Raw genomic sequence first — 14151 nt, 5'->3', positions numbered from 1 at the left:
GAGAGAGCGAGCTCAGGGCTTCTGGTGCTCTGGGAGCTGAGAGGAATGAGTAAATATAACCTCCACTAGTCCAACATTAAGGCAAACAAAGAGAGCTGCCTTGTCTGGGCTGTTCTACACAACAATACCTAATGTTGATTAACTAGGGCCGCTAGAACAGCAGAGAGACAGGGGAGAGAAACACCTGCACACACAAGGGCTTAACCCCACAAGTTTACCTCATGTAACGGTCATAAATATATCATTTATTGTATTATTGGCGGAGCTTAATAAGTACTTGAACAAACCCCTAACCTTAAGTATTAGATTTGGGCACATAACACGTCCCAGACCGGCAATCCAACTTCTGTTATTCACCTTGCGAAGGATTAAACAAGCAGTACAGGTGCCATATATTGGGAGAGAGAGACTATATACACACACTATTGGTGGGAATATTACATATTATAATTATGTATTCAACAGCCCAGCTCCATTGTCAATTATTCAATAATTTCTATTATAATATTATTAAATTAAAGTTATTTCAAAATGTTAATATCAAATTGATATAATGTATGTGTAATCTGAAGTATATAAGTTAATAGTGATTTGGCATTTAAATCATTAAATAAATATGTGAGTGCAGCATTAGTTTTGGCACAAGAGGCGTATTGAATATTTTCGGGTTATAAAATGATGTCAGAGTCTGTGGGCTGATGAAAATGATGTCAGACACTTTTAATGGAGGGGAGAGATTTTAAGCTGAGAGGGTTTCCAAATAGGCCAACCATCGTCTGTGCATTATTAATAACCTCTCTGAGACCTTAAAATCTAAAAGCACAATGCCATTGTTTTTCCCTGGAAAAGAAACGAAATGAGCGAGGCCTGGTAAGCCGTAAAATAAAATGAAAACAGCTCAAGGTGAAGGGCTACTGTTGCGGTTGAATTGTTGGCCAGTATTAGCAGTGTGTTGTCATATTCGCGCTCGCTTTGCCCGGGAGTTCGTATTCAAAAGGTGCTTTGGAGGGGGTGGCAGAACAGAGTCAACAGAGTGAAGAGGAAAAGCGGATCAAAGCACACAGCGCTAAGATGTTAACGGGGGGGGGGTCGAGTCGCCCTAGGCCTCCGACCGCTTACAACTGTGGTAGTGTTGACTCCGCAGGGGTGGAGGGGGGGCAGTCACTACAATAATGTATGCTAATGAGCCATTGGCTAACTTCTCGACAAAGGCGGGGTCAGACCCACAACCTCATTCTCTCATTTAAGAACACGTGTACTTCACCATTAGCATGATAGCTTACCTATTTAAACCTTAAACTCACAAATCCCATCTCATCGCTTCTAAAATCTGATTTTAAAGACCCCAAAAGGCAAAAAGTGCTCATTACCAAAAGATAAGAGACACTGGGAGATAAAGGGTTGGAAGAGAGGAGAAAGTTGGAAGTTTTTAAACCAAAGGCAAGGTTTGCAGATAAAAAGCCTCGACCCAATTAGCGGGTGCATGAAAAATCGAAGTCACGCTTTTTTGCTGTCCCGCCGCCCGTGCTTTGCTCCACGACCTTTTGATTGACTGATCTCAGATCTGTGAAAGCCGGACAGATAAATCGACGGTCCTAGCGTGCACACAGTGCTTAATCATCAGCAACGGCCGCATTTGCTCTAACGTATCTGAACGACGGTTTATCTGCCGGACAGACACAGGCCGCATCAGTCGATGTTTTCTTTTCTCTCTCATTGTGTTAGTGAACAGTTTAATGGCTGATTTCTATACAGAAGAGTTGATGTACAACGCAGGCCTTTTGTTTTCGCGTGGCCCAAATCATTCATGCTCCGTTTACTTTAGGTTTCATTATCCTCAGCATGAGAATGATCTGCATGTGGCTAGCGTGTGTCCATACAAAAACAGGATCCTGAGTTGTGCTTTTTTTGTTCTGTTATAAGCAGCTACCCCGTGCATAAAGGCCATTAGCCCGAGTGAAGGCTGGACCACTGGAGGAGCCACGGTCATCATCATCGGAGATAACTTCTTCGATGGACTACAGGTCGTGTTTGGCACCATGCTAGTATGGAGTGAGGTAAGACTTTGGCATAAAACCAGATAATTCATTTTACTGTGCACGAGATATTTGCCCAGCCATGTATTCCTATAACAGCCTTCTAATGAACTTCATTAGATTCTATAAAAAGTGATTACGTGAAAACTGTGATTATACACAGTTTATGAAGCCCTGCTTCTACCGGTTTAATGCAATTATGCTGCCGTCCGTTTATTGTCTCTGTACATTTACTTTTTGTTCATTTCACGCCACATAAACATATAAATAAGAGTGAACTAAAGGGATGCCGAAGCTGCGTCGTAATTAGTTCGGAGCTAATAATGATTTCAGGTTAGTGTGTTCCTTTATGAGTTGATAAAGCTGTCTGGCATATATTTGTCGGTCGGAGCCTCAACGAGCCAATGAGCGTTTGTTTATTCGATTTTATTTTATTATTTTTCTTTTCCTAGTTTAATCACACGAGCAGATAAGGAGTTAGATAAACAAACTGCATGCTAAACAGCCTCACAATAAGTCCACAGAGGCCTCCGCCGCGTTCCTTGCCGAACCGTGAGGTCTTGCAAAACAATTGAACAATTAGGGGTGAAATATCTCAGAGGGGGAAAAACGAGCGAGGGAAAGCTAGGAAAACAGTGAAGGAAAGACATATGGAGGTGATTTTAACAGGACTCCTGCCCCTTGGCCTTTCCTGGGCTCAGTGTAATCCAAGGACTATTTGCTGACGTTAACTCTAAAGCGAGGACAAATAAAATTCTTCTACTTGACAGGTTACTTTACCACTCAGGCGTTCAAATCTATGCAACAATTAGCATGGTCCTAACCGAGTTTGCCCACTGTCTTTCTTAGCTGGTAACGCTAATTTCTGAGCTCTACTGTATGTAAGAGCTAAGACCTTTCCGCTGACGTTAACTCTCAATCAACAAGAAATTTGGAAAAATTATGGGCCAGATTTACTTATGAAGGTTTAGTTTCTACCTGTCAGGATACTTGACAATTAGTTAAGCACTGGAGCTCATTGGTTTAATGTTTTCATTGCATGCCAGTTTCTCAAATCTATACAGTTGGTGTAGTTTGCATGGTCCTAACCAGGTTACCCATTCTCTCTCGAAGCTCATTACGCCCCATGCCATCCGAGTGCAGACCCCTCCAAGACACATCCCGGGCGTCGTAGAAGTCACCCTGTCTTACAAGTCAAAGCAGTTCTGCAAAGGTGCGCCGGGACGATTCGTGTATACAGGTGAGTTGCAGTCATATCAGTTGGTTTTTGTTTAGGTTCCCTCCATTCTCTCAAGTCTTTGGCTTCATGCTTAAGTGCTGAACCCCAACCGGTGTTAGATGCATGCCTCTGTAACCCTATATCATAACGCAGACCAATGGAGTTGGGGGAAGTTGCCAACTCCAGTTAATCTCAAATCCTGACAACACATCTCTGACCCTTTCTCCTGCACCCTTTCCTCTACTTTACACAAAAACACTAGTGTTTCTTGGTGCCCAGGTTACTCATGTGTGCATACGTATGTGTGACCAGCTCACAAGGTTGTGCTTTGTGTGTCTGGGTGGATTGTGGGCGATTGGGTTTTTATGTGGTCTAAGATGAGCGTAATCTCTCCCTCGGTACAGCTGATACTGGAGGTTACATGGTCACACCGTGTTTGACCTGGAAGCAGTGTGTCAGATCCCAAATTGAGTAGGACAATGAGATAATCATCAGGAATTACTCTCACACTCAGGAATGTCAAGGAGAGAGAGAGAGAGAGAGAGAGAGAGAGAGAGAGAGAGAGAGAGAGAGAGAGAGAGAGAGAGAGAGAGAGAGAGAGAGAGAGAGAGAGAGAGAGAGAGAGAGAGAGAGAGAGAGAGAGAGAGAGAGAGAGAGAGAGAGAGGTGAGGAAGGGGCCCCGGTCCCCCCAGGCAGCTGTTCCCCATCTCAACCCCACCGAGGCTGCGGGCCGATTCTCCCTCCCACATTTAACCCTCTCAGCAGGGGCAGGGCAGAGGCCAACGAGCCCCTGCGATAATGAAACCCGAGAACACAGGGCCGGCTAATACCAGACCTGCTCAGACATTAATGTCTGCCATCGTTAAAGCCGCAGAGACTCGGGAACTAACCATGTGCTAATGCTAATAAGCACAAAACAGGGAGTCAGTGTCAAATTCAGCACACATTACAAATGTTTTGACGAACATTTGCGTCATCAACCCTAACAAAAATTGACCGTGGTTAACCTAGTTTCCGACCAAAGTTTCTGTGTCTGAAACCAAAACTGCTGTTCTGCTGCCCAGTCAGTATGCAATCGTTGATCTGAACGTACAGGATTGTGGGTTATCACATATCAGGATTCGCCAGCTATTCTTCTTCTTTTGATTTAGAATCTTTGATTCAGATTTGAAATTTAATTTTTTTTATCAGAATCTTTGACTTTTGATCTATCTATCTATGCATTGAGTGCTATCTATCTATCTATCTATCTATCTATCTATCTATCTATCTATCTATCTATCTATCTATCTATCTATCTATCTATCTATCTATCTATCTATCTATCTATCCATCCATCCATCTATGCATCGAGTGCTATAAATACAGTTTATATACAGTATATAGATGTTTATACTGTATACTTATATTGCCTAAGTTTACTGGAGGCCTTTATAGAAGACAATCCAGCATCTGTCACCCCCACCTTCCCCTGTCTTCATGAAATGTTTGTTTGTTTTCCCTCACTGATCCTTGTTCCTGCTCATCAGTGAGGAGATATAATTACTGGCGGAGATTTTGAGGACTTAGTTAATTATCCCCTCGAATTAAAGAAGAGAAGTCACAGACTACACGCCCCGTCCCTCTCATCTTCTGAACTCCAATCCCCATAATGCCTCACCTCCCTCTCTGAGGTCACAAATGACAGGCAAATCAGAACACACACACACACACACACACACGCTAGACTGGATTCATTTCATGCTGTTATAAGGCTTTATCAAACTGGTTGACACTTTAAGTCAATTAAATTCCCGTTCAAAGCTTATTTATTAATGAATGTTCTTAAATAAAAGACTATATCAAAAACAGTACTTGTAAATATTGTAATTATGATTATTTTCTTTTAGCAAAGCTCAGAGGTGCATTTTGCTTCTGTTTTGTTCTTTCTATATTTCCATTTTTTTTCTCTCTTTTCCTATTTTCAGTTCTTAAACTCTTGTAAGTGATATCGATCGAAACAAATTGCTTGAGTTTATGCCTGTAATTAGTTCATAAACAGCCGCTTTGAACTGGAAATGCTAAAAGCTCTCTCTCTCCCTCTCTCTCTGTGTGTTTGTTTGTGTGTATTTGCTAAATTGTGTAAGTGTCGGATATTTTACAAGATCATTTTTAAATAGTTATATACTGTTTTTGTTGGGCGTTACAACATTTCATGTTGACCACCCTCTTTTTTTCGGAGTCAGACACACCCTCGCTCTCATCTGATACATCACGGCCAATTAAATACTGTGTCGTGACCTCCTTTTGCAGGGGCGTAGTACGCTCAGATATGGGTCTGATCATTACTAGCATACAGCAACCATCTGTTGAGTGATGTATGCTGTGATTTACCATTTGTGCATTAAATGCACATTTATATTATATATATTATCGTGAAGCTTTAAGCAAGCTTTAGGAACATTATGATTTATTTGTATTGTGATATTATTGTCATGACAATTAAGCACATTATGACTTTTTTTTGTGAATTATTTTGGAGGAAAAAATGTGCTTAATTGGAAAATAATGTTGCAAATCATAATGGTCCTAAATATAGCCTTCATTACAATTTAAACTAAATATAAGTTCTTGTGATTTTGGGGTGATGTGTCCTTCATTGCCCTGTGAATGGTGTCAGTGCTGAAGGTGTTGTAAAAGGTCCTTCGTGTTCGCTCAGATGTGGCGGCATACGCCTGTCAGAGTGCAGTGCTACTTTAAGAGTCGATAATTCTCCTCCATCACGGCCAACACAAGCCGCCTGTCTCAGAGGTCAATGCTCTTTAAACAAATTACTCTGCTCAGACTCTGAAAGCGGCTCCTAATGTCCTCCGGTACTCTCCAACGCCTCTTGCTTTGACACAGCTAAACAGCAGTGAAATTAAACACGCCGCAGAGATCCACCAAGACCTGGGGACATTAAAGACGGCCTGTGATGGGATGTCGGCATCCCTTAAGGTTACGCAAACATGCAAGAGGGTCTCCGTAGTTTATGAGCTGCCAGAACTGGGCCTAAAACAATGTGTTATTCAATAGCTGTCCATTAACACTCTGATCTACCGCGTGTTTTTCTGTGTGTGTGTGTTGGGCTATTTACAGCTCTAGGCTCTTAGCATCTTCATTTAAAAGGAAACACTGCAGTGGTTTATTGAGTCTGCATCCCTTTGTATCCTTCAAAGAACTGCGTGTTCTGTTAGTTTTTTCATCTTTAACCTTGTATGTTTGTACGATAGTGTCTTTTGTTAACACAAGGCCACCGCTGCGCCATCTGATACCTGTATTGGTTATCCATTGATCAGGTCTGGCATGGAACAGCTTGTCAGAAGGCTCCATAAAAAGAGAAAGAGAGAGAGAGAGAAAAAAAATCAAAGCAGGACGGCTGTTTGTCCCTTTGCCAATAGCTCTCAACTCACAAATGCTCTCTTTAGCTGATCTGGCTATTTTAAAAAGTCCATCCAGATGTTCCCTTTAAATTTCTCATGAAATGGCTTGATGAGTGTATTTTTTTTTTAAATTTTTTATTGTGTTGATGTATTCCCTATTGAAATTGAATTAGAAATTTTATATTTGTTATAAATAAATTTTATTTATTTATTTATTTATTTACTTGTTTTTTTTTAAATAGAAAAAATTATTAAATTATAAAATATTATATTTTAGAATAATATTGTAATAATATTCTTATGTACAGTACATATATAAAAATCAAATTCTATATATATGTTAATGTTATTAATGTTAATGTTAAATTAATGTAGAAAATTATATATATACAATTCTCTATATAAATTTAGTTATTTAACAAATATATAGTATTTGATTATTTTTAATAGACAATACAGTTTTTATTTTTGCTTTGAGCTGGTATTGGAATTGGCAAAAAAAAAAATTGCCACTTTTTTCCCCACAGAACCTTTTTTGGGGAGACTTGGTCTCAAAAGTACCTTAAAAGATCAGCAGGAACATCCCTATAAACAAATTGGAATGACAGATTGTGCATGGGAATACATTCCGTCCATATCTATGACCCAAATTTGGAGGCAGCAATGATCTCCTTTGGCTCCTAACAAGGGGAAAGTGAGAGATATAAATTAAGATATATATGTATGTGAGCGCTCTGGCTCTAATAGACACTTTAACGGAGGCAGGCCTCCTGAGCGCTTTTACAAACGATTCCCAACAATGACACCCGCCATAAATAAAGCTCAACGTCGGACTCTAATTGCATCAAAGCTATTGCTTTCTATTTAGGCATGGTCACTGGTGACCACGGCCTTAACGCTCCACTGGAGGCCAGGGAGAGAAGGAGAAAGAGGAATAGAGACGTACGGCAGGAGCTATCACCCTTCCAGACTATTTGTCCTAATCAGTGACACCCATTTACCAGAATTGGCGAAAATGAACTATACTTCATACAGAAATTGTACACTTACCGGCCTTCATTTGTCACGGCACATTCGAGGGCCAGTAAACTTTTCCCTTCCTCCGATGGGATTGTAGACATGCATCAAAATGTTAAAAAATGATTTGCGAGGGAGGCCCGTCAGACATTTATCAGAACTCGGGAACATTATTTGCTAATTTCAAAACCCGCGGCGTGACAGGGTGCTTCGTCTTTTAACCCGCCGTGACCGATCTGGACTCTTTCTGTTATTAGTACGAGTCAAGCGCTTTTTCTGCTTCCTATTTCTCACTTTTTCCCTCCATCTCGGGACCCCTCCCCTCTTTTTTTTGGCCGCTTCTAACGAGACTCATTTGTCTATCACGCCGATGACAACGTCGCCCCGTTCGGCTCCCCGAGACTTTGACCACAGCGTGCTCTCGGGCTCTCCAAGGGCTCCAAACTCCCGGCCTGTTGATTGGCCGGCGGCCCTGATAAATCACAAAGTTTCCTTGTCAAGGTGAAGGTATCGACTCAACTGCGCTGAAACTGACAAAACGCACAGAGGAGGAGACGGTCATTTATCATAGCACAAAAGGACAAAGGGGTCATCTCGCCCCTTCACTCACTCGGCCCATCTCGATCCTGGCACGCATGCACACGGGCACACTGGATCCAAGCGCTGGTCTTCATTAGACTAATTACTGACATTTAGAGGCAATTAACCTCTGACGCAAATGTTTCAAAATGTAAAGAGCGGATTTTTTCCCTTTCACCTCCCTTCTGTAGTTCCGCTCTCGTCCACTTCAAAAGGCTCGTCCACTTCTCGAGGAAGTCGCTGGAAGAGGACGATCTTCTAGTGGGGTCTTTGTAAGCAGATTGGGAGGGGGTGGTTGGAAACAGGAAAGATGGTAAACAAATCTAAACGCTGGCACATGAAACGGCATATCAGCGAATTATCAGCCAGCCGTTTGCACTGGGCTATCTGTCCATCAGACACTCGTCCCCACCCACTGCCTTTGGCCTCGCCGAGCACGAGCTGCATCTGATAGGACTGCACACACACACACACACACACATGCAAACACACTCAGAACTACCAGAAGTAATCAGTAGCAGGGAGGAAATGTAAACAGAGGTGTTTGAACGCAGTCCAGGAGTTGTTTTCCTCTCCGTCTCCATCATGTTCACTACATCAAGTACAACAAAACACACTTAAAAGAGTGCATGAACGACTTCTAAACAGAGGAAATCCATTCCTTTTCTCTATATTGTTTTGTAAGATTTACATTTAGCCGCAGAGATGTGTGTCATTTAGAATTGAATAGAGAATGTGTTTTTTAAATCCAGTTCAATTGAATTAAAATGAGTTTTGGACAAAAAATAAAATAAAAATCATAGAACTGTACTTTTCAGTTAGAAAAGCAAGTTGACTTGACATCCTTATATGAAAGCTTTGAAGAGTTTAAAATCCTTAAAGTTTAAAGGATGATAGATGCATTAAATATTTAGAAATAATGACAAAGATGTTACTACTGTACAATCACAATGATTTAACGACTTCCAGAGTCTGATTCACATTTTGAAGATTCGAATTAAAAATGATTACAATTTTGAATCAGAATCAAAGGTTCTGAATCAGAAGAAGAAAAGATGCCCAATCTTTTTAAATCAGAATTGACATTCATGAATTATTATTATGCACAGTTTAGAAGACACTAATCCAATATTATATATTCTATATTTTAAATGTAATTATTTTTTCAAATTAAATTTTATATTTTTTAATGGAAATGTCTTTAGAGAAAACGAATGGAGAAAAACACTCTATTGCGCTCTTGTCTAATGATACAAGTGTACTGGGAAACTGCTCACTAATAACTAGAACCAAGAGTCCTTCTCAGCAGATGAGAATTTTTCTTCTCAGACAGTTGTTTGAGAAATATTATTACTTCAGAGAGGAGCGCGCCATTATTGTGAGCAATGTCACACCATTGGGGATTGTGGTGATATTTTAACGCAATATTGTGACAAGCTACAACTCTATAATAAGCAGAGGTCCAAAAAAGATTCAGTCAACCTCTGCATGTGCTGGAAGGGTCGAATGAACCTTCTCTCCTTAAAGAGAGTTGCACTGGAGTGATTTGGGTATGATTGGCCCTGCTGGTTGCTATTTTGGCTCAGTCCATTTTTTCTTTTTCTTTTTTTTTTTTTACCTCTGGCAGCTTTAAATAGGTTTGTCCTCACTAAGTCAGAGAAATTAGTCATGCTCCAGTGGCCAGCACTCCTCTGATGGATGGGGCGCTCTCTCGTTCCCAAACATCTTCCCGTGTGCAGCCCTCTGACCCGGGCCTAACCCGTGCGCCACATTCATCGCCGAATTTATTTATAGATTAATGAGAGAAGCCACAAAGTATTGACCGGCAGAGGAAAACACAACTCATCTCGAATGAGGACGAAATGCAGCAATAATTTAGCGGCCATTGATTTTTTTTCCCTCCACCTCATCCATGTATCGATCTTCATTTTACAATATTCGTTTGCGTCTGCGATCGGGGGAACCCAATTCGATTTGACATCGGCGGGCCGTTTGAGTCAGATCCGCCGGAGGTGAGTCACATGGATGGAGAATGCTGACAAAAGGAGGAAGAAAAGAGAAATGGAAGGGGTGGAGGTCTTTTTTAACCTTCCTTGTTACAGAAATAGACTTGAAATGTAATTTCTGTCAGGGAAATAAAATATGAAGGGCCTAGATCGTGAGAGTGGGATTCTCTTGTCCTGTCGACACTTTATCGGTGGCTCGAGCAGCCCCCTCTCTCTCTTTCTCATCATCATGCCTGTATCGGTTCAAAGTTCATGAAATTTCTATGAGCATTGATCTGCCTCCATTGATTTTTTTTCTCCCACACTCTTTTTTTTTTTTTTTTTCACGCCGCAGATCTTTGAAATTTTAATTTCCGGAGTATCTGAATTTCTTGGAGATGAAATAGCTTCCTCGGAGACAGCTGGCAATAAAATGAAGAAGTTAGCGCCATGTCGAAGAGCTCCAGCTCTCTCTGTTCTCTGAAAACCCCACTTCACCCCCCCCCCCACCCCTTCTTCCCTATATTGCTCTTTTTCTTGCTCAAATCAGGCTTGAAATTCAAAGCATTGTAATAGTACAAAACTAGTCAGCCATCAGCTAATTTCTCCCCTTTTAGTTGTCTATGCCTCGTTCTTTTCCACTTTAATCCCAAAAATCGCTCTTCATTTGGTTTATCACCTAGTCTGCTTTGTAGTCGCCTAACATTAGTCTTTTTTCTAATAAAGCGTTTTATACACTGTTAGTCAAAAGTTGTAGTGACCAAAAATGTCAAACATTTTAAAATGCAATATATATATAGTATATTTCATATCTAACATATACATATATATATATATATATATATATATATATATATATATATATATATATATATATATAAACACATCTAACAACACTAACAACACTGTGTGTGTATATAAACATCTATGTATGTTTTTTTACATATTACAAGAGAAAAGACACATCTGTGGCAGCTGCTAGCATGTCTCTCTTGTTAACAGCAAAATAAAGTCCTTAGTTCTTCTCTCAGATTATATTTCAGGTCAAATAAATTCTAATTATGAAGGTGGTCTGTTTTTGGTAAAGTTACTGAATTATTACTATATCTTGGTCAGGCAGTTACTAGCCTGGGAAAACCCAGACAACTTCCGGCAAATTCAGATTTGCTGGAGAAGTAGTCTGGCAAAGAGCTCATTCAACCCCATTTCCATGCCGTCGAAATTGCGGCACCAATCAGAAACGTTGAGGCGGGCTTTACACAATGACGATCGCTCTGATTGGTTTTAGGTCTATCCAATTGCGCCCAGAGGCATTTGAGCGACGTCGTTCAACTTTTAAATGCATTATTTTATTCAAATTGCAAACACATGAGGACAGTCTCCATAAAAGACCCACTGGCAGATGAACGTGCTTCTACATTTCTCTCCGAAACGGTAGGAAATTTAATTAGATTTAATAGAGGATTTTAACTGTGACACGATGATTGACAGGGCAGTTTAAGTGACAGGATGCACGCGACAGATCCGTCCGATAAAGATGACGAAGTAGTATGTCCCAAAGCTTGCCTACTTTTTTGCTACACATTCAAAAGTAAATACCTTTTCTTCACAAAAAGAGTACATACTTTTATGGCGTAGTGTAACTTAGGCAAATTGGGACGCAGCATATGGCTTTACACGATGACGATCGCTCTGATTGGTTTTAGGTCTATCCAACTGCGCCCAGAGGCGTTTGAGCGACGTCCGTTGGTGACGCCCCTTTGGAAATGATTTGTCTATGGAGCTTTGCCAGACCATAACTCAGTTACTACTGAGAATGGTCTGGTTTTAACCAGGCTAGGCAGTTACAGGAAGATGATCATAATTGCAATGAAAATTGACCTCATTTAGAGTGAAATCCAGCAGCTGTGCTGGAACAAATGAATGTTTTCCTGTTTTTATTATGCTGCATTAAACTCAGAAACTCTTTTTGCCCTTTGATGCTTTTCCATTTTCATTTTTTTCCCCTTTCTTCTATGTCTCTGTAGCTTAGCTGTAGAACAATGGGCAATCCGTGTTAAAAGACATTTCCTTTCCACGTTTTTGTTTTCGCAGAGCATGTTGACAACAGTCAGGCATTCTCCGTTCCCTTAAGAAACCAGAGATGGGCAGCATATTCAAGATCTCTCTCCGCTTTAAAATATCTTGTGTTTCCCCTTTCTGAATTGTGTTTGTAGAAGTAAAAAAAAAAGTGGAAAAGTGGTTCTTGATGGTGGGGGTGGGGCGGAGATAAGCTCGCAGCAGTTAAGGATAATTAGACAAAGTAATAGAGAGCAACAGCAAGAAAGCCATTCATTATCAGAGCCAAAGATACACACTTATCATCATCATGGGATGTAATGGACGTCTGGAATGCAAGCACAGTTTTTTTTTTAACCAAATGAAAAGAATTTGAATAGAATTGAATGTAGAATTTAAGTGTGTTCAAATAGATTGAAATTCATAACTGTTTTTTTTTATATTTCATTTTCCATTTTGAATTACCAATAACATCTTATCAAACAACATATGGGGCATTTCCAGAGAATATATATTATAATTTATGCATTTCATTATGTTTAATAAGTTAATTTCTATTTTATGGCCATAGTGGAATAACACTTCATTACCCAGAATGCTTTTCGCCAAAGTCTTCAAAACAAATCTTTTTTACACACCCTAAGAAACTGTCTATTCTTATCATTTTTTTTGCTTCTCTACAGTTTTCTGCTGTTTCTGAGTTTAGACCAGTGAGAAATGTCAATTGAATATCCTTTACCGATTCAAAATTTTACCATTTTCAAATCCAGATTTTTCTACAGAAAATGACCTATACAGTTTTTACATAGTATATTTAGTGCATCAAGTAAGTTTTCTCCGTCTCGTAACTTGGCGAATCCGCGCAGCTGCGTTTTATTGTGATTGATTGCGATCGTGTCACTTCCCTGTGATGTTACTATGGGACGCTTCTCTTATTGCTAAATAAAAACGTGTCACAGTTTAGTATCTGCCGCACTCTAGCGTGTCAGCTTTGAAGAATGACAATATATACAGTCTGCGAGAACAAGGTCAAAACACTCAATCTTGAAATATATGGAGACGCGCACACACATACATGTGGACACACACACACACACAGGCTCTCTCTGGATGTAAAATCAGAGGCTGTTTTATGTTAAATCCCTGGCAGATTGTGCTTAACATTCTCTTTTACAAATGAGGGGTGAAAAAAACAACTAAACATGATGACCAGCCCAAGGAGCTTTAGATTTGTCATCCATCAAACGCAAACCCTTCTGTTCATTCACTCCGCTCTCGTTCGGCCCGAAAAGCATGCTAGCTCATTAGCAAGCACATTTCCCTTTTATACGGTCGGCTCCATAATTCATAACGGTCCCGTACGAGACGTGAGCCTGATTTGATTTAACGTGCTCAGTTATGCTTGAGTGCTAAACGGCGTTCAGCCCCCCTCTCTCCATTCCGGATGGATAGAACAAACAAACAGAAAATGGATGACAAATGAAGACGTAAGCAAAACACTCTGCCACTGACATACGCCAGGCTTCCAGATACTATCACACACACACACACACACACGTTGTGAAAAGCAGTGGTGAGTACGGCAATATCCAGCACTTACACACACACTCTCTCTCTCATTATCCGTGAGGTCAGTAAGCAGAATTGGGAAGAAACGGAGAGATCAATACAAATTATCCCTGAGCAAACCAGCGCTGACAGCCTGAATTGCAGCATATGTTTACCCAAAATCGGGCAATTTATCTTAATATCAGCAAAGTAATGCGGAACAGGTGAAAGGTCACCTACTCTCCCCACCTCATAATTACCCAGCTCTAAAACAGGAAAGTGCTATTGATTGGCCGAGCCTGGGGCTG

The 14151-nt window shown here is 40.4% G+C and overlaps 1 protein-coding gene across 21 annotated transcripts in view; it reads left to right on the top strand.

The window, feature by feature from the left end:
* The window catches only part of ebf3a (EBF transcription factor 3a), a 93465-nt gene that overhangs the window by 66204 nt on the left and 13110 nt on the right, over positions 1 to 14151 (top strand). For 12 of the 21 annotated variants that reach the window (XM_084134435.1, XM_084134448.1, XM_084134433.1 and 9 more), the window contains exons 9-10: positions 1924 to 2057; positions 3150 to 3276. In XM_084134435.1, coding sequence (XP_083990561.1) covers positions 1924 to 2057; positions 3150 to 3276 — 261 coding nt within the window. The remainder of the gene's footprint in view (positions 1 to 1923; positions 2058 to 3149; positions 3277 to 14151) is intronic. The other 9 variants (XM_084134436.1, XM_084134449.1, XM_084134439.1 and 6 more) reach the window with 1 other exon arrangement.

This window comes from Abramis brama (genome assembly GCF_963993115.1).
Source record: "Abramis brama genome assembly, chromosome: 14".
NCBI lineage: Eukaryota > Metazoa > Chordata > Actinopteri > Cypriniformes > Leuciscidae > Abramis > Abramis brama.
Note: the sequence above shows the minus strand (reverse complement) of the source record. Positions and strands in the feature narration are given on the sequence as shown.